This window comes from Heloderma suspectum, chromosome 16 (assembly GCF_057233095.1).
Source record: "Heloderma suspectum isolate Gila_16-S chromosome 16, 16-S_ref, whole genome shotgun sequence".
Lineage (NCBI taxonomy): Eukaryota > Metazoa > Chordata > Lepidosauria > Squamata > Helodermatidae > Heloderma > Heloderma suspectum.
The window spans coordinates 6,067,391-6,092,855 of record NC_139473.1 but is presented as its reverse complement, the minus strand read 5'-3'; the positions used below and the strand labels follow the sequence as shown (position 1 = coordinate 6,092,855).

At 46.3% G+C, this 25,465-nt stretch overlaps 1 protein-coding gene across 1 annotated transcript in view; it reads left to right on the top strand.

The window, feature by feature from the left end:
- Positions 1 to 25,465, top strand: part of TBX4 (T-box transcription factor 4) — a 123,066-nt gene that overhangs the window by 93,545 nt on the left and 4,056 nt on the right. Inside the window, exons 6-8 of the mRNA XM_084823018.1 lie at positions 10,722 to 10,874; positions 22,099 to 22,187; positions 24,697 to 24,938. Coding sequence (XP_084679144.1) covers positions 10,722 to 10,874; positions 22,099 to 22,187; positions 24,697 to 24,938 — 484 coding nt within the window. The remainder of the gene's footprint in view (positions 1 to 10,721; positions 10,875 to 22,098; positions 22,188 to 24,696; positions 24,939 to 25,465) is intronic.

Sequence of the window (25,465 nt, the reverse complement as noted above, 5' to 3'; positions counted from 1 at the left end):
ATGAACTGTGTCCAAAGCAGCTCACAATATAAACATCAACTTAGCAAAATGCAGATACTCATCACAATTGAAAATAACAATTTGTTACAAAACATGTCAATGAATTCAGATAAGACAAAATCAGCGCTTCATCAGAGTATAAATTCAATATTGCAGTCAGATAATCTAGAATTAATTCAATGCAAAATCGACATTAGCAGGATGAAACCAAAAGGCGAACCCAACTGTCAGAGCTAGTGCTGTTCTTGTTGCTCTCCAAGGCGCCACAGGAGTTTGACAGCAGTACAGTGCAGAGATCTCGGGAGCAGGGTCTTCGCACCAGGCTAGATGGCCCCTAGCAGGCTCCCTTATCTCTCCCCAAGAGGAGGCTGGAAGAGGGAAACTCTGCAAAGTGGCAATGATGCTAGTAACCCTATGGAAGTTGGTGCGGGGCAATCCATGGTAGAGAAGCCACCACTAACTAAGCTCTGTCAGGCTCGTGTTGGTGGGGAGAGGCTTTTTCCCTTTCCCCTTTTTTCCTGCTGTCTTCTCCTCTTTAAAAATCCCCCCCCCCCATGAGTCTCAGAGGGAGGGAAAATAAGCACACCCTCACATACTTTTCTGTCGTTTTTTTAGACATGTTGAGAAACAAGGAGGCTTTCAATCCAGTGGATTCAAGGCCTTCCAGGAGCCACCCCATCACACCCCTTTGTATTCCTACCGCTGTTGAGAGGGAGGTCCGCAACACCCAGCTGCCCTCCCTGGGAGCTTAGGTTCTCCTTAATCCCCTTCCCCTGCCCCCCAGGTCTTAAAGCACTCCAGTGGGCCACAGCAGCCTGGCTCCAAGATAGTGCTGGATCTTGGGGTAGGGTTCTTTTTTTCTCACCAAGCTAGACGGCTTACAGCTGGCTTCTCTTATGAAGGTAGAAAGTGATGGAATAACCTTGTACCCCACCCCTTGGAGGAATGTTGTTGTTCAGTCGTTAAGTCATGTCTGACTCTTCATGACCCTATGGACCATAGCACGACAGGCCTTCCTGTCCTCTGCTCTCTCCTAGAGTGCGCTCAAGTTCATATTCATTGCATCGGTGATGCTATCTAGTCATCTCATCCTCTGCTGTCCCCTTCTCCTTTTGCCTTCAATCTTTCCCAGCATCAGGGACTTTTCCAGTGACTTTTCTCTTCGCATTAGGTGGCCAAAATATTTCAGCTTCAGTTTCAGTATCTGTCCTTCCAATGAGCACTCAGGGTTGATTTCCTTTAGGATGGACTGATTTGAACTCCTTGCAGTCCAGGGGACTCGTAAGAGTCTTCTCCAGCACCACAGTTCGAAAGCATCAATTCTTCGGCGCTCAGCCTTCCTTATAGTCCAGCTCTCACAGCCATACATTGCTACTGGGAAAACCATATACAAACCTTTGTCGGCAAGGTGATATCTCTGCTTCTCACTATGCTGTCTAGGTTTGCCATAGCTTTCCTCCCAAGAAGCAAGCATCTTTTAATTTCATGGCTACAGTCACCATCTGCAGTGATCTTGGAGCCCAAGAAAATAAAATCTGTCACTGCTTCCATTTCTTCCCCTTCTATATGCCAGGAAGTGATGGGGCCAGATGCCATGATCTTAGTTTTTTTAATGCTGAGTTTCAAACCAGCCTTTGCACTCTCCACTTTCACCCTCAACAAGAGGCTGTTTAGATCCTCTTTGCTTTCTGCCATTAGGATGGTATCGTCTGCGTATCTGAGGTTGTTGATAATTCTCCCGGCAATCTTAATTGGTGGGATATTAATGGAATAAATAAGTGAATAATAATCATTTACCACCATCCGTGGATGACATAATGGTATCTCCCCTGGGTGAGAGGGCTGTGGTCTCTTTTTGCAGATGCAGGCCTTCTGTGCTAGTCCCGACCCTGTTTCTTGGAGCAATTGTGAATTGCAAGAAGTTTAAAATGTTTTGGATTTCTTTACATCCAGTACAGTAGGAGAAGCCAACAGCTCTTCAGTGGCAGATGGTTGAAGAGGCATTTATCAGCCTCTAAATTTTAGACATCCTTTTCAGCCACTTCTGCTTAAAAGCAAAATCCCTCCTCTTAGAGTAAGACATTAATTTATGTATTTCAAAATCTTTACATGCGCGGAGATAATCAGCCTGACAAAAAAACCTGATTTATGTGGGTGTCCTGAGGGTGGTTAGGGATATAACAAGCTTAACTGTTTTGACAGATCTTTGGGCTCTATTTTTTTCTATGTCTGTTTTTTTCTCCTTCCTTTCTTTGGAAGAGGGAAAAGGAAAACCCTTTTTGAAATGTGCACAAGTCAAAAATGCTGACACAGCCAAAATGTACCCATTAATAATGCCAGGTTTATTTAAGCTGCTATGGATCCAACCGCTGTTGAAAAATGAGACTCGATCCTTCAAAATGCCACTGGATGGGAAATTCAATTAATACGATTTCACAAATGCTGCCTGTAAAGAAAGGCCATCTGTAAATATAATGTCTTGCAAAACTTGCAAAATAGTTTGTACTTGCAATAGGCTCAGGGGAAGGCATTCATGATGTAATTTATCAGAAGTGTGATTATTTTCATTATGATAGTCATTCATGAAAGGGATTCCAATGTCAGAAAAGAATTAGAGGAAGTGGTTAGAACTGGAGAGGTTGGGACAGGATTAGCCGAATCAAAAGGCAGGAAGGAGGAGCATGCAGGGCTTCTTCCCTTGCCAAGCTGTGCAGTCCCATGGCCTGCAAGGGGAGGCTGGCTGTAATTCAGATGGGCATTTCTGGAGTACATGATTCCAGATTGCTAAAGCAAGCGGGCCAGGCTGTGTCCTACAGTGGGAGGCATCCCTTATGCCAGGATGGGCAGAATGTGGATCATGATCACCTGGTAAATCACTGGGTGGTTTGCAGTAGATCGGCAAGGGTTTCTGGCTCCCGGTAGTTGCAGAGCAACAACAAAAAGGCTTTCGTAACCCTTAATTGAGCTGTTAGAACAGACTTCCCCAACCTGGCGCCCTCCTGGAGGGCGCCAGGTTGGGGAAGTCTGTTCTAACAGCTCAATTAAGGGTTTGGACTACAACTCCCATACTAGCTGCCTGGGGGATTATGCATATCTGGTCTGCAGTAATGCAGATGTAGATTTTTACTCATATATGCAGGTCCTCCCAGTGTTCAGCTCGTGCGGTGCAGAAGGGCAATTGGCTCCACCCTCCTGAGCCACCATTTTGCTCCTGGCTCCAATTGGTGGGCCTCGGGGTTCTAGTAATAACACACACATACGCACAAAGCAGATCCCATTAGGCTGATGTCCGCCCAGACACCTGCCTTTTGCCCCAGACTCGCCATCCAACGGCATGATTTGTCCCTAGTTGTGGCTAATCCGGATTCCAAGAGGAAGAGGCGCCTCCCACATCATATGCTGTCATGCCTTGGAGAGGCTCAGCATCTCTGTGCAGCACTGGGGCCCTGGGGATCTAGGTAACAGAAAAGCAAGAGAGCCAATCCAAGGTGCATCATTTGAGGGAATGAAAGGGATCTCTGGTGGAGAAGCTAAGCCGTGGTCCATGCCAGGAATGAAATCCAAGCAGACCAGTTTAAGCAGGAAGGAGGAGGTTGCAGAAACAATGGAGCAGGAAGAGATATGGTAGTGCCAGGAAGCGAGGCAAGACCGAGACTGAGCTTGTGAGTATCTCACAGGAAGCGCTTCACTGCATGGACAAAATCCGTCCACAGGAAGAGGAAGTTCAGGTAAGAGCAGGCAAGGGAAGAGACCAATCATGTAGGGAAGGAGTGTAGCAAGATAGCTGGTGAAGGTTCCCAGATTCATTCTTGTTCTCTCTGGTTACGACCCAGAGCTAGCTTTGCCATGTTCCATTGGGTTTTATTTATTTATTTATTTGCAAGATTTATATACCGCTCTACCTCCAATAAAATTCCCAAACAATGAACAAAAAAAAGGAAGAGGAAGAAAAAGAACCTAAATCTTTAAAATCAAAATTTATATATGCCAATAAAACCATGGCTGGTCATTCAGGGAAGGCTTGTTTAAATAAAAATGTCTTCAGCAGGTGCTGGAAACGAAACAATTTGCACAGGAGGGTGACCCAGGAGTGTGTTAGTGTGGAACAGCATGGAATGTGCCATCTTCAGGAGTATACTGTACACACTGAGGACATTTTATCCTCTGGAAAAGAAATCTTCTTGATCAAGGATACGATGGTGTGTATTTTTTCTGGACCACTCAGTCAGAACAGTTGGCTCCTGGATTACCTCCAGTATCAGAGGCGGTATGATTCTGAGTACCTATATAGGAGGCGTATATAGGAGATATATGCTACAAAAAGTAGATGATACTTATGATTTTTATGCTGAAGATGCGTGGTATATGTACAGTACTGAACTTGTTTTAAATGAGACCTTGTGCATTTACTTGTATAAGTAAGTGCAGTTGGGTGTACATAGACCACACGTTCTCCCAAGTCTCATATTTATCTGTCTACAAGGAGTCAGTTCTTCTCCCAGTTAATTTACTTAAAATGCAGTGTGCAGATTTATTTCCTTCCTCTGCCTAAAATGAGGAGACAGAGTAGTTTGAAAAGAAAGTAGAAGAGAGACAGAGAAAGCATGTAAAAGATCAGGATTATACTTCAGTTATATGATTCCCTGGGAGAAGCTATTAAAATTGTGGAACTGGCATGCTGCTATCTGTTGTTTTGTATTAAACGGGTAATTGTCATGGCGACTTTTGTATTGTGGGACACCTGATCTCCTTTGGAGAACCAGGGAGCTCTCTTAAAATAGTTCCCCAGTTTTAAAATTTTACCCGAAAGTCAGTATGTTTTGTGGTAATTTTAGGGGAAGTTGGATTATAGAAAGCAAAATGGCCCTGTCAGACCTTAAGAGCACCTTCCATGCTTGAATGGAAGCGCCTTCACGGATATGTGGGCAGAAATATTGCCGAGAATCAGTCATTCACATCTGCCCGAATGCAGTCACACCTCTTCGAAGTAAAGGAACATTTGTCACTGTTAAGAAAACCAAGGCAACATCATTATTTCTCTTAAAGAATAATTAAGGTGCAATATATATTAGAATGAATCTGAAAACTGGTCCATGTGGACCCATCCACACCCGAGTTCATCTCAGTGCTGGTTGCTTTGCCTCTGTTTTCCACCGTTTTGTTCCCAAAGTATATCCTTTTCGTGGTTGGCGGGCTGCACATGCAAGCACTGCATTTTCTCTCTCCACGCAGTTCTGTAGAATTAACCCCCGAGCACATAAGACCCCCCCGCCCATCCCTCGGCAGCCATGAAATGCCTGTACTGCCGTAGCGAGGGACGGAGCTGCAGGATTCCATAGGCACGCTGGGGCAGCTTAAAGAGTAAATGGAGTTTGCACCCTCCACAAAACTCCCGCCAAGTGGCTCCAACCCAAAACTTCCGAAAGTTTTACAGGTCACAGTTGTACCTTTTGGAGTCTCTGTAAAAAATCTCCTTTGGGACTGGAATATCATCTCTTTCCCTCCATAATGTTGACTTTAGGCAGGCAACCTGGACTGCTGTTTCTCCCCTGCTTGCTTCTAAAAACCCTTATTGTGTTTTCAAAAAAGCACAGTCCAGGGGACAGGCTTCAGTTCCAGTTCTTCAAAGCGGATTAAGGTGCTAAACCCAAACGGGATATGGGCGCCTAAACTCTCCAAGGTTGCTTTGGAACTCCCAGCACTTTACTTCTGTTAGAGACTATTTGCATGTTATGAGAAGCAGGAGAGTGAGTGAGAAGTGAGGTGCAAAATTATAATGTGTTTTTATAGCACATTTGGTGGGGGGAGTGTGGTTTACAACATTTAATCTGTTTTTTTTATTTGTAGTTTGTTTTTAGAAAAGGAATTGAAATTTAGCTGTGAGATCTCGAAGGAACCTCTGTGTTCAAAGGCAAGAATACAGCAATATCAGATGTTGTGGGCAAACCAAAGGTCCTGCTTGGAAGTTTCCTGGAAACAGCCAGTTGGGCACTGTTGGAAACAGAATGCTGTGTTAGATGGACCTTTGGTCTGATCAAGCAAGGCAGTTCTTATTCACCATGATAGTTAGGGATGGAACCTCCAAGTTCAGGGGCAGACTACCTCTAGGTAGGGGTGGGGAAGAAATTAGTTTGGCTTGCATTATATTGAGAACCTACCTAATTTTCACTTCCTGAACTAATATGTGAACTGAAACGCAGTTACGCTTCGACAGTTGCAGATTAGTGAATTTTGTGATGCAGTTCTCCAGTCAAAAAATGTGTACAAAATGTGTATATTATGGAAAAGTGCACACAAAAATGTGTGTCAGTCAGAATAATATAGAGAAATGCATTGTACTAGGGGAAACTGCTTGCAAAAAAGGTGTGTATTAGGAAAAAGTGTGCAAAAATGCATAGATTAGGGAAAATGTGCATGAAAACGTATACACTTTTTAAAAACCACAGTGATGTGGAAATGGGAAGGAATGAACTTAGGGTGGAAAAATAAGAAATAGAGTGAAACCAAAATGGACATATTCATCTCTCCATGCATCAGCTGCAGAGGGTAAAGAGTGGGACAAAAATGCTAGATGACATTAACTTTTGAGTCCGATTCCCCCCAGTGAATCTATAATGGATCTAAGTTCTATATCCTATGTCATACACCTCCTAGGTCACAGTGCCGTTATTGTTTTTTGGTTTCTTTTTACAATATTTATATACCGTCCAATAATAAAACACTCTCTGGGCGGTTTGTAGTCAAAGTGAAAACCGTAAACAAATAAAACATAAAATCTAAAACGGAATAAGAACTGCAGTAGAATAAGACCAACGTAACCACCAGTGAGAGGGGATAACAAGAGTGCAAAAGATCTAAAAAGCACTAGACATTTTTTTTAAGATTGAAAGATATCTCTGGGAGGTGTTTTATCTATCCACAGGGATCCTATTGACTTCCATACCTACAGCAGTTCTATCATTGCCCAAACCTTTAAAGGCTGTTTAAAATGAGTCTTGATTAATTTTACTCTAATTCAATCTTGATTGAAGCAAAACCTATCTGCACTGCAGACTTTATAGTGGGTTCCCCAAAGAATCCTGGGAACTGTAGTTCAGGGAGTGGTTGAGGAGTCTCTGTGGAACACCCCAAGCTTCTTTTCACAGCACTGCAGCCTCAAGGTTCTGTGTTGAGAGGGATTTACTGTTAAACCAGTTTAATTCTGTGGCATAGATAAATCCACAGGGATAGAGCTACATTTGCTCACAGTCATCCCTTTTTATCTTTCCCAGTATTCCCTTCCCTCCTCTCTCTTTGTCTTTTTCCCCCACCGTTAGAATTTAGATTGTAGTTCTAAATTGCAGTTAAGACCTGCTTTCTTTTGGTGCTTAAGTTTCCTCTGAAGAGCATTGTTCACATTGATGGGTGAAATATAAACCATTCCCTCTAATAGCGAACTCAGGTGGTGAGTAACAGCAGAAATGGAGTCAAAATGAGGCCACTGGGGGGGCGGGGGAGGTACTGGCATTCTCAGATACAAAAAATATATTTTTTAAATTCACCCAAAAGGTGAGGACCCTTAGAACTTACTGGGAACCACAAGATACATGCCAATTGGAAAAGGAAACTGAAAAATGCGGGGTGTGTGGGGGGAGTGAAATAGCTCTCATGAGCTCATAAGAACTTACAGTATCTTGGAGAAAAGCATGGCTGGTTGGTCGGAACACTCCTCTTAGAGACGAGGGTATACTGCAACATTTTGTTGTAAGTAAATAAAGCCATCCAACTTGAAAATCTCATTTCATTTTTTAAGAATTCATAAAAACATCAAACTATAATTAACTATCGAATTAATTACACCTATTAATGCTTTCAGAGTCAGTTTTAAAATGGCCAAACCTTTGCCTCTGCATAACTTTTGGAGCTATTTCCATTGGATTGATTCTCCTGACACCAAAGGGCAACCCAAGGGAAGGATGTTTTACTACCAGCCTCAATAATGTTGCCCTTACCCCTTCTCTAGTCAAAGCTCGACAGCCAGACAGCAGCCAAAGAGTTAAAAGAGAGCCTGATGCAAGGCTGATAAAATGCCACAGTTTCTCATTCCTCCTCCCAGAGAAGTGGGGGAGAAGCTGATCTGGAAAATGTCATCAATAAAAACTACATTTAAATGGTATATGTTACAGCTGGGCTACCGTGGGCAGAGTTATATGCAGTCGGATGAAAAGGGCCTTTAAAGCACCGATCCTGCTGTAATGGTGCTGCTTTATCCATTTAGAAAAGAAAGGTCTTCTGACCTGCTCCCAGCCACTGCTCTCCATCAGTATTAAGGGTGTGAGCATGGCTAAACGGAAATGGAGGAGCAGAAGGCTGAAGCCTGGATCAGACTGCAGGATGGTCGCTTCTGTTTGCAGATACCACTAATGTTCAAAGATCCCCCCCCGCACCCACCGAACATTATATCTAGGGGGCTCCTGTGATAAGTATGCACTACAGTAACTTACATAATCTGGTGCTCTCCATACTACAACTCCCATCATCCTCATCATGGCCACTGGCACCAGCTTGGGGAATGCAGGGGTAAGGTAATCAGTCTATTTCCAGTCCATGCCACTTTTGTACATGTCTATCTGTAAGTCCATTCTGTCCCATTTCTAGATTCATCTGTGGTTTTTTTTAAATCCACACAATAATTCCCATGTAAATATGTATTTTCTGCCAAAAAATGTGCAGTTCCCCAATGTAAGTTGATTCAAAGTACACATTTCTAAATATATATTTTGATCCTTTTATTGAGCCGAGAAATGCACTGGAACATTTGGGAAATGCAAAAGCTGATGGACAAAAGTCCCGGTTCGCATATTAGTCCAAGAGCTGTAGATCAGGTCATTCACAAAAGATTGAACTTGGCAAGAATTCCTACACTGAGCCTGCCACAGACCAAATGTCATGGATCAAACTTCTGTACTGTCTCCACAAAAATGCTTTTCCATGGAGATGATGTGCACATTCAGGTGGTAGTTGCTGAGTACTTCAGGGATTTACATGTACATAGGAATAGGGGAGAAATTTGTCCGGTCCACATTTTAATGCAAATTTACCTAATTTCGCACTTTCGAACCAGTATGTGAACTGAAACTCAGCTACCCTTTGGAATTCAGACTTTTCTGAATTTTGGAATGGGGTTCTCCAATCAAAATACGTGTATATTGGTGAAAATAATGGTAAAAATGCATTAGGTTAGGAAAAGTTTTTGCAAAAAATGTGTGCATAAGGCCAAACAAGTGTATGACTCCTTGTTCAGGATGAGCCAAACTTCAGGTTGAAAAACTGAGAGAAATAAACGTTGATGGATCTGTCCATCTTTATTAAGGAACGTGGTTTTTAATGTGTGTGTGTGTCCCCTGCCAGAAGCTGTTTTGGAAGCTTAATCATGCAGGTGTGTCATGCGTAGGGAGCGTGACTGGAGCCGGGGTGGAATATGTAGGTTTTGGAGAAAAAGCATCCTTTGCACTGGCTGGTTAGATGCTAGAAAGATAATCTTGGGAGCAGCAGCCTGGGGTCTCTTTTCTTCTGCTTGACAGCTGTATTTGGTTGGCCTTGGGATGACTGCTTCCTGTGCTTGCTATTATTTGCCTGTTAGGGTTGCATCCCAAAGTCTGACACTCATGGGGTGTGGGCTCATGATAACAGGGGGCTTCCAACTGTTAGAAGGCAAACAAAACAAAACACCTTCTATGTTCTACCAATGACCATGCTGGCTGAGGATTATGGGAGTAGTAGTCCAACACATCTGGAAGGCACCAGATTCGGGAAGGCTGAGATAGAGCAAAAGATGTGAAGCCCTGGGAAAATGGCAAAAAAAAATAGGGAGAGAACTGGTTGATTCTTTTGGCAGGGGAAGGGGAGTTCTCTTGGAAAACATGAGAAATTGGGGGAGAACCTGTTTATGCCAGCCCTCCCCCAACTTGATACCCTCCAGATACTTTGGACTACCAATCCCAATTTTTCTCAGAATGAGTGGCATTTTTTTAAAGTCACGTTTTAAAATAATGTCATTGCAGCCAATTACACTGCTGCAAAATCACTAGACTCAAGATTAAATGGCAGCAACTTGAGACTACTTGATGGGACAAATATTTCAACTTGCTGCCCTGTGAATGCACCTGAAAACCTGAGTCTTGGGGCCAAAGCAGGAAACCTGGCAACCCAATTCCCTTAACTTCCACCCAGGCTATGTCAACAGAATCATGAGTTGGAAGGGGCCATTTAGGCCATCGAGTCCAACCCCCTGCTTCATGCAGGAATCCAGTTTAAAGCATCCCTGCCAGATGGCTGCAAGTCTCTGCTTGGATACCTCCAGCGATGGAAAGCCCACCACCTCCCTAGGTAGTTGATTTCATTGTCTGACTGTTCTGGTCATGAGGAAGCTTTTCCCGATCTTTAATCAAAAACTGCCTTCCTGTAACTTAAGCCTGTTATTATGTGTTCTACAGTCTTGGATGACAGAGGACAGGTTGCAGCCCTCTTCTGTGTGGCAATGCTTTAGGTACTTGAAAAGTGCTAACATATCCCCTTTCAAGTCTTGTCCTCTCAAGGCTAAACATACCCAGTTCCATCCATCTTTCCATGTAGCATTTAGTTTCTAGTCCCCTGATCATTTTTTTTTTTGCCCTTATCTGTACTTGTTCCAATTTATTTGAATCCTTCTTAAAGTGTGGTCACTTCTTTCCTTCCCCCAGATCATTCTTAATTCAATGCACAAATACCAGCCAAGACTACACATCGTTAAAGCGGACGAAAACAATGCATTTGGCTCCAAGAACACGGCTTTCTGCACGCATGTATTTCCAGAAACTTCCTTCATATCTGTGACATCTTATCAGAACCACAAGGTATGTGGCACTGTAGCTCGCCTAAAAAGGCCATTTTGTTTTGTGAATTTGGTGAGGTGTAAAGGGTGTAGCTAAGTCTCTGTAAGATAAACTGTCCATGAAAGAAGTCTACAAAATGTCTTCGATTCAGTCTCCAGTTAAAAGCAGAGATGGTTGACTCCACCTAACTTGAAATATAATTTTAATAGGGTCACAAATAGCGAGTTGCCCAATCCCCCCTTAAAAGCCAATTAAGCTCCGGTGGCCCTCTTCACACCTTGTCGCTATAAAATCCAGAAATATGCAATGGCCAAATAAATATTTTTCTTTTGTTTGTTCTGAAGCTACAGCCGTTCAATCTCACTGGACGACCCATTGTTTTAGTATTATGAGAGATGGAGAAAAATGCGCATCCACTTTCTCCACACAGTGCTTAACTCATGCCCACCTGATAGTCGGTAATTCACTGTTGTGCTTTACTTATAATAATCCCGTACTCCTATTCTTCTGGTGTGCTTTTATAGCCTTATTGCACCCAGGGTCCATTTTTCTCCTCATTTGTGTGTGTGTGTGTCTTCTATCATAAAACCAAGATTATAGGAACCAGAAAATATAATAATTATTTTTGGGAGAGGCGGGGAAGTAAAGAATGTTCCAGTTGCAGTACAAGTTTTTCAGGATTTGAAATTAAGGGTATCGTGAGATTGCTAGTGACATTTGTAAGCCATGGGGAAGAGCATGGGGTCATAGCACTCTTCAAGGGGATGTATGGGGAGACCCATGGCAGCTCCACCGCTCTGACATAAATGGAAGCTATGCCACTGCAAATTGTGCCCCACAGTGTGGGTTCTCTGGAAAGGGTGGTGTTCTGTTAGAGCGGCTAAATCATAGGTAGGCAATGTGATGCTCATGGGCACCAATGCACTCCCCGGACACCTTTCTTGGTGCTCACCAAGGTGCCCTATTCTACCCACTTAAAAAAAAGAAATTCTTATCAACAGCTGAGATTGCTGGGAAATAGGTTTCTCTTGTTGGAGGAAAATTCTGAGAGTGCCTTGGACTGCAAGAAGATCAAACCAGTCCATACTCCAGGAAATCAAGCCAGACTGCTCACTTGCGGGAATGATATGAAAGGCAAAACTGAAGTACTTTGGCCACATCATGAGAAGACAGGACACCCTGGAGAAGATGCTGATGCTGGGGAAAGCGGAAGGCCAAAGGAAGAGGGGCCGACCAAGGGCAAGATGGATGGGTGACATTCTGGAGGTGACGGGCTCGACCTTGGGGGAGCTGGGGGTGGCGACGGCCGACAGGAAGCTCTGGCGTGGGCTGGTCCATGAGGTCACGAAGAGTCGGGAGTGACTGAACGAATAAAAAACAAGGTTTCTCTTGGTGCTGAAAACATTGGGTTCAAAGGAACTGCTTAGCATGTTGGGGCTCAGACCCCACCTCTGCTTTGTAGTCAGTCTTTTGGGCAGGTTACTTGTCCTTTGCCATGCCTCGCATGGCAGCCATTTTGTGGTGGTGCCCACAACAGTTTCTCCAATTGGCAAATATGTCCCTAGTCCAAAAAAAGGTTGTCTACTCCTGGGGTAGATGCTCAGAAATCAAACTATTGCTGCCGAAAAGGCTGAACGCCAACTTCACTAAGTGACCCAGAATTCTGGTATGATGAGAAAAGCTGTACAATACCACAGTCCTAGAATGTGGGGCCAACCCAAGGGAGCTGGCTGACAGTCAGTCAGTTGAGACCAGACGAACTGAAGTACTTCTTCCCACAAATTCCAGAAGGGTGGCCATGCTAGTCTATTGCAGCAAAAACAATGAAGAGTCTGGTGGCACCTTAAAGACTTCACACGTTTATTCTGGCAGAAGCTTTCATGGATACTGTCCACTGCATCAGGTGTTGCCAACTCGAGGCTAACACTCTGTGCAGCTGTCCATGAAAGCATATGTAAGAATAAATGTGTTAGGGCGCCATCCTATCAGGATGCCTGTCAGCCTCCGAACTCAGAGGCGTATGGGCACCCTATGCAGACTGGGAGGAGTGTGGAGGCAACCTTTGCCTCCACGCTTCTCCTGCTCTGCATTTTTGCTAGATGGGGTTTTTCACCCACCTAGCTGGGGCCAGCCTCCCCATTCCCCTCCCCCAGAAACACCCCCTTTCTCTCCTCTCCGAGGTTGCTTTTCAACCCCGGAGAGGCAGCTGACACAGTTATCTCTGCACTGGCTACAAGGGGGAGGGGGATCTTGGACTCCCAGGTCCGAGGTCGCAGCGCTGTCTCCGACCTCAGAGCCAGGAATCTGAAAAATCCTATGCCCCCCCGGACGCTGCCTAGGGGCTATAGGATTGCTCCCTTAGTCTTTAAGGTGCCGCAAGCCTCTTTGTTGTTCCTGTCATGAGCTTAGGGCAGCCTTTCCCACCTGGGTGCCCCCCAAAACTACTGGACTACAACTCCCATAATAGTTGGCTGGGGATTATAGGAGTTGTAGTCCAACACCCCTGGAGGACATCAGGTTGGGAAGGGCTGGCTTATGGAATTTGCTACTGTGTGGTGTGTGGCCATTAAACTAGGTGGCTTAAAAAAAGATTTATTAAATTTATGGAAGAGGATGGGCATATAGAACAGACACAGCTATTGGCTGAATGGAACTCCCATAGGGACAGTGCCTATGCGGACCAGAGGCTGGGGGGCACACCGCAGGGGATGGCTGTTACCTTCACGTGCTCCTTATGAGGTTCCATGGAGCGTTCGGCTGGCTGTGTTTGTTCACTGAAGGCTGGCTGAGATGGCCCTTCATCTGATCTAGAAAGGCAGTGCTTTTGTTCTGAAAGGTTGTGATCTGTTGCAGGGCGGACTATGAATTGAAACACACACACAAACACTCACGCCCTGCTTGGTTTTGCCAAAGCCCAGAGGATGCAGCTCAGGAGAGGAAGGAAAGTGTACTGGGTTTTAGTTTTTTAAAAAAAGCTATCTTGGCAGTCGCGGCAAGCCCAGTAACTAATGAATCAAAGACCATAAACTCTCGGATGTCATTCAAAACAGCAAGCAAACCTAATAATGACTGGTAAAGCCCAGCCATAAATCTACAGTGAAAAGTAATTACGGTATATGTATTTAGGGAGACATACAAGGAATGTTAGTATAAAAGCAGAGCTAAAGGCCTGCCTTGTGGTCAGAACAAGAAGGAAAAGAGGGATTTTTTGGGTGGGCGTGAGAGAATGAATTGGAGGAGTGAAAATACACAAAATGGGTTTCAGCTCTTGTCATTGTGGTGGATTTACATACACTTTGTGGAGGTTTGGTCTGATTGGATGCATGTGACAAATCTTGGGCCTGGAATAAGATCTGTATTGAGAATTTATGGACCAAATCACATTCTCTGAGCGTATGGGGACACTTCACAACATGTAGAGTGGGGATTGCAAGCAGCAAACCTCAGGCTTGCAGGATCTACTGGGGGGGGGGTTGGAACCCCAAGATCAAATGCAAAATATTGGTCAGGGGCATGGCCATACACTTAAGGATTAAGGACCAGGCCTTTGAGCACATCCATAGCATGAGAATTTGTTTTCAGTACCGAAACTGAGCTCTCAGTCCTTTCATTAAAAAAAAAAAAAAATCAATTCCTGGTTTTCCTCCAAGCATTCTTGGTTTCAGCAGCCTAATTTAGGGGGAGGGGTGCCTTTTACTTGCTACTGTTAAACAACTGGGAATCGGAAACCCGTGCCAGTGTACTGCAAATCGCTTGCATCTAACAGGAGATCTTGATCTGTCTCTCGCTTGCCAGCAGTGAAACAAACTGGCACATGGGTTTGTGGCTTGTATCTTGGGGGAAAATGCTAACAGAGCTGCAAGCTGAAACAGCTATTAAATTTACGGAAGCAAATGTGGCAAAGCTTTGTGGCTATTTCCCACAAACTGCTCGTCTCGGCATTAAACCAAAGATGTTTGCCTTCCAAGTTGGCAGGCACAACGACTTCGCGTTGATTTCGTGAAATCCATGTTGGAAGCAGTGCAGGGAGGGCGGGGGACACACACACACATAAAGAGGAAGGAAAACCTGATGGAGAAGTACAAAAAGCAAGGAGCATTGCGGAACACTCGTCCTCGCGTGGTCTTTAACTTGCTTAACCCATGGCAAAGTTGTCAGCTGTAAAGTGAAGCTATCCAGAAGCAGCTTAGTCTTGAGTGGCTTTATGGAGAGAGATCACCTTGAGGTCTCACTTAAAATGTCAGTATTACGGAGAGGGTCATATTTCTACACAAATGACCCACAGACGTACTGGTTTCTCAGCACCCAGCTTCAAAGTTCCCTTCCCCACAACTCAGTTCACAAACTGGGAATGTTTGCTGGCTTTGGTAACTTCAGGGGGCCGAGGAAGACCTTATTCCAACTCATAATTAACTACCATTTTGGTAGCGTGAGCAGCACCAACCAAATGAAATGGGGAAAAGAGCTCGGCAGGATTCTGGATATTTTTCATCATCTATTATTACTACTACTACTACTACTACTACTACTACTACTAGTTTTAAACCACCTGGTCCTGTTGAGGCAATTTACAGTAGTGAGTAAAACAATATTATAAGATTACACAAAAACAACAGCATTCAGATATTGAAATAACAGCAGCACATAGATAAATCAAATAAGCCAACATTAAAATAGCAGCAGCAGAAGATACAGCACCGTAAATCATTCAAAAGCTAGCTGTAATAAGAGTCGGACACGACTGAACGACTGAACAACAACAACAAAAGGCCAACAAGGAGATGGCCAAATGTGTTTCTCTTGGGGATAATCCAGAGATGTGGGGCCCCCACAGAAAAGGCCCTGTTCCTGGTACCCTCCAGCCTAGCCGTAAGTGCTGGTAGTTTGGGCAGTAGAGCTTCAGACACTGATCTTAAGGCTTGGGCAAGTACGTATGACTGACCATGCAGGTTGTCCTCCAGACAGCCTGGTCCCGAACTATTTAGGGCTTTAAAGGTTAACACCAGCACCTTCAAGAGTTATTCCCTTTCCTAAACTGAACAATGAACAGTGCTGGGCAGAAGATGGAGAATGGTGAGTCAAGGGCGATGGTTGAGCTGATAGAGAACAAGGCAACAAACAGTTTATGGGGCAGATACTGGCAACTATTCAGTTCAGTTCTGGAATCTGAGCCTGTTTGGCAGCCAGCCGATATTCTGCCCCATGCGTTCCCATGGGGACTTTATTTCATGTCGTTTCCAATGTTTATGCCCCCTTAAAATATTTTAAGGTCACTTACAAGGAGAAATACTTGATGTAAACCCCACAAGAATTGCTACATGAGGATAGATTTAATGATTCCGGCCAAGAGCCAGACCGGTGTCTCAGCCCACCCGCCCTCAAGAGACAGTCTCTGTTGGCTGTGGTGTATCTTGGCTGCTCTGTTCATTTTGTCCCTGTTCTTTTGGAAACCCCCCTTACCAAAAGGGACACAAGAACTGAGCACAAACACACTGTAGGTGAGGATGGCTCTATCATCTGTGGCAAGTTTAATGGCTTTGTGATTTTCTAAATGCTTTGTTTTTCATTGTTTTGTATTCGCATATATTTCCATGAATATAGGCCACCCTGAGGGCTCTTAAGAGGACCAAAAGGTGGGGTAGAAGTGTAAGTGTGTGTGTGTGTGTGTGTGTGTGTGTGTGTGTGTAATACTGACATGCGTAATACACACTTCCACACCACACATACCCCACACTTTTGGGTGCATCTCTCTCTCTCTCTCTCTCTCTGTCTCTGTCTCTCTCTCTCTCTGTCTCTCTCTCTCTCAACAAGGAGGCTCTCGATCCACTGTGGATGCAGTCGGTCTTAAGGTAAAATGTATAAGAAAGATAGAAGAAAGATAGGCCAGTCCTGATATCCATTTAACAGCACAGCTACTGATGAGGGCGGAAGCCGAAATTTCTACTCTGCCCTTAGCTGGCTTGCAGTAATATCAGACAAGATGTAAGAGGCAGACATAGCAGATAAAAGCACAACCGTCAGATAAATGTAATTGACTTGGCAAGGCAAAAGCCACCTGGAATTTTTTTTATAAAGTCATCACTAATTAGAAGGCAGCCAGGAGCGGGGTCACCTGAGCTTCCTGGGGCAAGACATTCTGTCATATTGGTGCTGCCACTGAGGTATCTCTTGCCCCAACCTATTGTGCTTCCAACATAGGTGGTCCATAGTAGAGGGTCTCTCCACCCCATCTTATGGAGTGGGCTGGTTGATTATGGGAGGAGTTGGCCTCCCAGGAAGCCAGGATACTATCTGATTTATCTTCAACCACCTGAAAAAAAATGGTCACCCTACCTGCCCAATTGCCTAGTTTAGTATGCTATGTTTTGAGAGAATTACTATTCAGCTTTTGCACATGGATAAGCAGAAATTAGATTGGGACCCACCGGTAGATTTGCTTTGCAGTAGACTGGGAAGGGTTTTTGACTCTGAATTGTTTGACAACAAAAAGGCCTCTCCCACCCTTAAACTGAGCTGTTAAAGTTCCTGTTGTTGCTCATAGGTAAAAGTGTACTTGTATATACAGGGTATCCTAGTGCATAACTCATGGGACACAGTAATTGGTTCTGCCTCCCCACCTCCCGAACCACCATTTTGCATCTAGCTCAGCCCCTGAACAACTGTTTTGCACCTGGCTCTGACAGATGAACTTCAGGGTTACAGTAAAAGAAAAAAAAAGATCTCAGGATCTGAAGGTGCTCTAGAGGAAAGCAATGCCCATGAAACTAAAACAGAATTCCCAAACATAATTTGGCCCCGGGCTAAGCTCTCAGTCACGTTTTCAGTATCAGAACATTCTTCAGAACATTCTTCTTCCGCTAAGTGGAGTGGCCATGGTGCCCCACTGTCTCTATACACCCACTCACTTCCCCACTCATTGAGATTGAAGAGGGAAGGTTTAACCCTCCCCTATCTCAGTGAAGACCCCACCTCACCCCACCCCCCAGCACTCTATGAACATTTTGCCTGAGCATAATAGCAGCACGGGATGGGTAGGAGGTCATCAGGATTGCAGAGGGAAGGGAAAGATTAATCCCCCCCCCCCATGCTGCTCAGCTGATTGGGTGGGGAACAGCCGAGCGGTGGAGAAAAGTGGGAGATACTGGCTGCTTTAGACTGTGTAGCAATCCACAAGACAGACTTCATTTTGGTGTGTAGCACTCCCCAAAGCATGGAACCTGCCCAGAGGTATCCACGTATTGAGCTTGCTGTGTCTGTTCACTTGCCCTCGCCAAAAAGGACCATCCAACCAGCCGAGTGTATTATTTTAACATCAAACATGCTGCCATTGCTGAGCCACAAACAAGTGGCTTATAACTAAGGCGTGTTAAAAAAAAACACACCCTGGCTCTGCAGAAAACCAGCCAGAAATACTCGCTGTGAATCTTGGTCACAGAGTTATAGTTGTAAGGATAACATTATAGCCCCAACGTGGTTAACCAAAGAATCTGGCGAGAGCATTGTGAATAGCTACTTGTAATATTTTACCCGTGCCGATTATGTTTGTTGGCCAAAGGGGTCCAGAGTGAGCTCTCCACAAACATTTATCACTGCATTGTATTCACTTTGGGGTGTGGGGTAGCACCTGATAAAAGAACAGCAAGCCTGGGGTTAAGGGAGGGTGAACTGGGAAGCAGACAGTGGTGAAGAGGTGCAGCTATGAGGCAGGGAGGGAATATGACGGGAAAGCAGGAAGCTGCCTTCTGTTGTCACTAGCTCTGCAGGATTTTGGAGGGGAGCCTTTCCCAGTCCTGCCTGGAGAGGCTAGGGACTGGAGCTAGGGCCTTGTGTGCGCAAAGCAGGGGCTCTACTGCCGAATGGTGCCCTCACCCAGACACTGTGGGAGAACTGGCTATCATGACTCACACTGGAAGGGGAGAGTGGCTGTGTGTTGCACAGGGTCAGCCCCAGAAGTGATACCCTGGGCCAAGGCTCAGGCCCGGAAGACGTGAAGTTAGTGATCGAGGCAGTGCCTCTGAGCATACATAGAAGATCCAGATCTGCAGTTAGGGGCAGGGCTTCCAGATGAAGGCTTTGCTTCGACTAGGCCTGAACTCTGACACCCAGTGCTGGCTCCAGGTTTTTGAGGGCCCTTGGACAAGGCACTGGTAATGCGGCCCCGCTCCTCCTCTTTGCTGCCGCTTGCTTGCTTGACAGGCAGACGGCCGATAAGCAGGTAGACAGGGGCATCTCTTGCTCCTCCACCTCCCCACCGCCACTGTCTGGGCCAAAGCTAAAGGCGGGTGAAGAAGCAGGATGCAATCCTGAAGAGGAGGAGCAAGTCCCGGGGGCTCTTGTCAGTGGGCCCCTGCTGGGGTGTGGGCCCTCGGCAGGTGCCCAGTCATGCCTACCCTTGATGCAGGCTTTGCTGACACCTCAGAATCAGCTTTGATCTTCAGTTACCCATTGAAGTCCCAGGCTAAAGGCACCCTAGCTGTCCTCACCCCCCCCCCCCGATTTATTTCATGTCTCTTTTAACAAGAAAATGGGAGGGGAAGGAAAGAGAACACTGTCAACAGAAAACCCTCTGATTTGGGATGCAACCCTCCCTGTGAAGGGCTTGTTTATGTCAGTCAGGGTGTCCTTTTGCCCTGAGTCACCAACTAAATAAGCCAGATTCAGATGTGTGCTGAGCTGCATGTTGGTCTGTGGGTGGAGCATTCAGGCAGCGTTCTGTGGTCTCCAGAAGATTGTTAAGCTGCCACAGGCCCCCCACCATGGCTTAAGAAATCAACCAGAGAAGGCCAACAAGAGATAGTAGTGAGCAAGGGGAGGTGTGTATTCTCTGTACAACGGAGCCGGTGGCATCGCTTTCCAGGCATTATTTACAGCCTGCCTGGAGCTGCTCCCAGCATCGCTGTCCTGAGTAGTGCACAATGCTAGCTCAATCGCATGTCGACACATCCCCTTTTGGATGAGAAATATGCAGGCGGGTATAGGGGGAGTGGCAGATGGGTGGGTTTATAAGGAACGCTAAAAACACAAAAGCCCACTTAGAGCCATGTTCCTGAAAATCCTTTTAAAAAAGGATTTTTTTAGAGGGGAAAAGGAGCAAGGCAGAATAGGCCAAGATGAGTGTGCCAGGAAAACCACAGCTGCTGGAAGGCAAACTGGCTTCATTTTGAAATGTCACTGCCTTATAGGGTGTGGTGTACAGGAAGGGGGGCGTATGGTCCTTGCCTAAGTCCCTGTGTGCACCATTCGTGCTGCAGCCTCCGGGGATGGGGGAGTCTTTTGCTCATGGTGACTGGCCCCTACATTGAGGTTTAGCAGCCTCTTTTCCCCTAAACCAAAGGTCCCAGTGTCAAGGGCCAATTTAGACCAAATTGCAGGGCATATCTACACTGCAAACACATATTGGAGTCATACCAGTTTAACTGCCATGGCTTCTCCTGCACAATCCCTGGAATTGTAGCTTTGCAAGAGTACTAAGGATGCAAGATCTGACTCTCTGTGATTCTTCATTCCAGGATGTGGTAGGATGTTATTCTTACTAGCACTAAGCTGAAATATTTGGCTTCACCCAGACTTTTTCACCTGTTTTGGGGTGGGTGGGTATGAAAATACCTCTTGAAGATTGGAGTAGTCTTCCTGGGTGAGAGTTCTAAGAACTTTTGGGGTAACTGAGGGTTTCTCCTCCCCTGCAGCATTTTTACACAAAAAGAGAGCTTTGCTGTAGCTTTGACTAGCAGCCAGGCCGCCTTCACCAGTGTAGCGGTGTTCCCTTCTAATTTGGGACAAGAGAAACTCTCAGTCACCTTGTCTGTAATGTAACCCCCCCCCAGCGTTCTTAGAATCCCCCCACTCAAAGTCACTGATATCCTCTCCTTCATGGGGGATAAATGATCCCACAAAGTGGGGATATTCAGCACAACCTTAATTTTATTTTTTAGCCCTCTGGGATGCCCCTCCCCCAGAGTCTGGAGGGCCATTCCTGTCACAGCAGGCACTGTCGTCAGGCAGCCGCTGAGGGCCGCCATTCCTCACGCTCCTGTGCTGCACCCCCTTTTCTAGAGTGCCAGTGTCACTGTGGGGCACTGTGAGCAATTACAGTGGTGGCTGCAACGTGCTCATCAGAAGAGTTATGCTGTTGTCTTCATCTTCCATGGGCCATGCTTGAGGGTATGTCAGACTCTAAGGAGGGCTGAGATGGAGCCTGTTTGGCACAAGGGCCGTGGCCCCGTGGCAGAGCACCTGGTTTGCATGCAGAAGGTCCCGGGTTCAATCCCCTGCATCTCCAGGTAGGGCTTGGGAAGACCGTCTGAAACCCTGGACCAACACTCTGACTCAGTACAAGGCAACTTCCTGTTGCTTCACAGCTGTGAGGAATTAAAGGCGCTCCCAAGGGAGGCCTTCAAGCCTTAGGGCACCCCTTGCTAAAGGGAAAGGGAGGGAATACTTGCTGCTGTTGCTGCTGGAGGAAAGCCAGATTCCATGCGTAAAGCCGGAGCCTGAGAGAGCCCTGCTCACTGCTGAGTTGGGCACTCATCCTTCCCTGGATGTTTTATTTAAAACATCTTTACTCTGCTTTTCAATGAAATATTCTTGAGGTGGTTTACAACCGTGTTTAAAAATGATAAGAAAGAGGATGGTGGTGGCACATGTTGTCCATAAATAAATGGGGGATTCCTACAGCTGAGGTGCCACCACCAAGAAGTCCCTATTCCCAGGCCCGAACTGAGCTGGCTACCTGGTAGTTCAGAAGGTGGAGGCACCCAGAATCTAGTCTCTAATAGGCAGGTTCATAAAGGGTAGGCAGTCTTTCAAGTCTCCTGGTCCCAGATGGTATAGGGCTAGGGTATTGCTTCCATTGGAATATGCCTTATGACACTCCAAGAGAAGCGCACCCCAGAGGTCTAAGAACAAGTTTAGGGAGGAGCCATAGCTCAGTGGTGGAGCACATGTTTTGCATGCACAAGGTCCCAGGTTCAATCCCCAGCAACTCCAGGCAGGGCTGGAAAAATTCCTGCCTGAAACCCTGGAGGGCCCTTGCTGCCAGGCAGTGTGGAATACTAGGCCAGATGGACCAAGGGTCTGACTCAGTGTAAGGCAGCTTCCTGTGCTCACAACGACCTCCTGCCTGCTCTTCTCTGGTACAGATGTATAGCCCCCCTTCACAAAGCTAAGAGGGAATGTCTGTCTGCCGTGTGGACACACCTGTACTCTCAATCCAAGACTCACCTGGTTTGTTTCCTTTTCTTCAAAGATAACCCAGCTGAAGATAGAAAACAACCCGTTTGCCAAGGGCTTCAGGGGAAGCGACGACAGTGATCTACGCGTGGCACGATTACAAAGGTAGGGATGGAGAGAACACGACAAACAGATAAACTAAGTGGTTAGAATAAGGGCAAACACCGCTCCCCCTCTGAGCTGCTTCATGGATACTGTTTTCCCTTCCCCAAGATAAAAATCCACGTAGAAGGGAAAGATTGTGTATAGTTGCATAGCGTCTAAAGTGTGGCAAGTTCATTTTATTTTGCCACTGGTTGGGAACTGGCTGGCACGCAGGCCACAATCCAGCCAGTGGTGCTGCAGTTCGTGTCCTCTGATGGGACTGAACTATAGCAGAAGCCTGCTGAGATGTGTCTGTTGCTGGGCCACACCATTTCAGACTACATGTTGAGGAGACCATATTTGAGTGGTTTCCCCCGTATACAATACCTACCTCATGCATAAAAAGCCAGCCTGTAAAGGAAAGGCTAGCCTAGAATTTTCTCCTTGACATGCTAATTTTGGATGTGCAATGAATACTTTATCTAAGGGACCTTGTAGGCCAGGGCTGTTGAACCTCAGGCCTGCGGGCCAAATCTGGCTCGCATGGGATTCCAATCTGGCCCTATGGGGGTTTCCCAAATGGCCACACCCCCTTCTTCTGGCCCCATCCCCTTTCCCCCAACATCAGTAGTTTGGTTCCCCCATTCTAAAAGGCTGAAATGCCTCTCCCAAGGCTTAGTGACTGGCAGGAAGAGCCTTAAGCTAAAACATGCTGGCGTTCTTGGGCCCAATCCTTTGTTTCGGGCCCCGCCCAGCACTGGAATGCAGCCCCCGAGAGCTTCTCTGAAATTGAATTTGGCCCCTAGGCCGGAAGAGGTCCCTCACGCCTGGGTTAGACATTCTATCGCCTAGTGCTAGGCTGAACCTTTGAAAGTCTGTATGTTCAGCCTTAATTTGGGGGCTTCACGGGAAAATATGGCAAAACTGCCTCCCCTCTTTTGCCTTTTTGGGGATGGAGGAACAATTCCAAGTGGCGCTTTTGTGGGCTCCTGCAGCCTCCCTGCTCTTTGTGACCATTTGTCTTCCCAAAATGTCCTGGTATGACACGATGTTATGGCGTAGTGTCCTTCTGGGGAAAACAAATGGCGCAGCAAGGAGATGTGGGAGACTGGCAAAACTTGTCTCCATCACCCAAGAAATAGCCAAGTTGCCTCCCTGATTTCACCACCTGTTCAGGTCCAGTCCTACAATCCCCTTCCTGCAGTCTAAAATGGTACAGCCCAGCCACAGATATATCTCACCGGGCTTCTGTTCGTCTCTTTCAGCTCTTACTTTTGCTGAGTGGTGTCCCCAGAGTTCTGTGCAAGCAGCGGCTGGCCCTGATCTTCCACCAGTGGCGAATGCTTTGCCGTGCACAATGTGCTACTTGGGCAGAAGCCCATGCGTGCTTGGCAGAAGTGGGCTATAAATAAATTAAATGTGTATTACAGATGGGAAACAGACATTGAGTGAGGGTGTTTTGCCCAAGCCCACCTACAGCTCTGTGGCTGAGTCATGTTCTTAAATCCAGATCGCCCAGGTTGAGGAGGAACCATAGCTCAGCGGCAGAGCACAGGGTTTGCATGCAGAAGGTCCCGGGTTCAATCCCTGGCATCCCCAGTTTGAAAAAGGAGCAGGTGCTGGGGAAGAGCATTGTTTTGAGACCCTGGAGAGCTGGTGCCTGTCAGAGTAGGCAAGACACTGCAGGGGTGGGCAACTTGTGGCCCTCCAGATGTTTTGGCCTACAACTGCTATCTACACTAGCCAGAATAGCCAATGGTGAGAGATGATGGAAGTTGTAAGCCAAAACATCTGGAGGGCCACAAGTTGCCCACCCCTGCAACAAATAGTCTGACCTGGTATAAGCCAACTTTCCTTCGTCCTTACGCTCTAGGGCAGTGGGTTTCAAACTTCCTTCCTTTGGGGAACTCCTTCCACATCAGTTTGTGTGCAGAGGATATTCTGTGCACTGCAGGGGATTCTGGGGCGTATAGAAAACGTCACAAATCATGCAGAGTGGTAGCCTGGCCTCTTGGGCTCATTGCTGCCTCATATGTCTGGCGAGTGTGTCCTCCTAAATTGCACCAAACACTCTCCTGCACCTTCACATTCCGGGGGAACATGGGTAATCAGGGCTTGCTCCAGAGGGTGGCATGGTTGGACGCTTGCTAGGGACCTGGAAACCAACAGAGTGCTAGCATTTCCACAAGTATCCAGGAATATCAGATGCAGACAAATAAATTCTCAGTTGGCGTGTCCTATCTCTTCCAGCTTAGCGGGTGTCACTGAAGATGCCATGCCCAAGGGCCCCCCAAATCCTGGAGTGAGCACTGTGGGTAATGGTTGGCATTGGTCAACCTGTTTTTCAGGGAAGCTAGCCTACTGTTCTCAAACCGCTCACTGAAGAAGCCTTGCTAAACGTCCAAGGGCTACAGTTTGGAAACCTCCGCTCTAGGGCCCCACAACTGTGAAGTAACTGTAATGATGGTTTTGTTCTGCTGACTCCCATCCAAATGTGTTGTGATCAGTTCCTTTCCTACTACATCTGCAGCAAAGAGTATCCAGTGATCTCCAAAAGCATTATGAGGCAGAGGCTGGTGTCAACTCACGGTCAGCTCTCTTCTAAATCTGACGTCAGCTCACTCCACGGGAGCCACCAGGGCCTCCAGCACTACCAGTACGAGAACGGTGCTCACATGCAGTTTGCAGCGTCAGATGCGCAAGACCTGCCCCTCAACACCTTCACAGCGCAAAGAGAATCGGGGCTCTTCTATCACTGCCTGAAGCGGCGAGGTAATGGAGGTTTGTAGGCAGGAAAGGGTTAGGCTGGGGAACCTCAGCTAGCAGAGCAGTGGGGGATTGTCTGCTGGCTGTCCAGGGAAGACAATGCCTCACACAATGCAGTTCTGGAATGCTGGACTCATGGCGATCTCAGTTGTGGAGCAGGCTAAGCACAGCTCTCAAGTGTCCCTGATTTGTTGGGAGCTTTCTTGATTTGGATTTAATTTTATGCTGTCCTTCACTATGCTTTCCTCATCACTGGTTTTTGCCATAGCCCTGATCTGAGATGGTTACATGTAACTAGTGGTTTGAGAGCATGGATCAGGATGCACATTCTTATCCATGTTGTGTGAGTGGGGATTTCACGCAACACTTTTGACTAGGTAGCTCAATAAGAACACACCCACCCTATACACAATTTAATTGTGTGTGTGTGAGAGAGTACGTCTAGCTTGTTCTTGGGGACTAAGGCTGCAATCCTAAACATACTTACTAGGGAGTAATCCCTATTGAACTGCCTGGGATTTACTTCTGAGTAA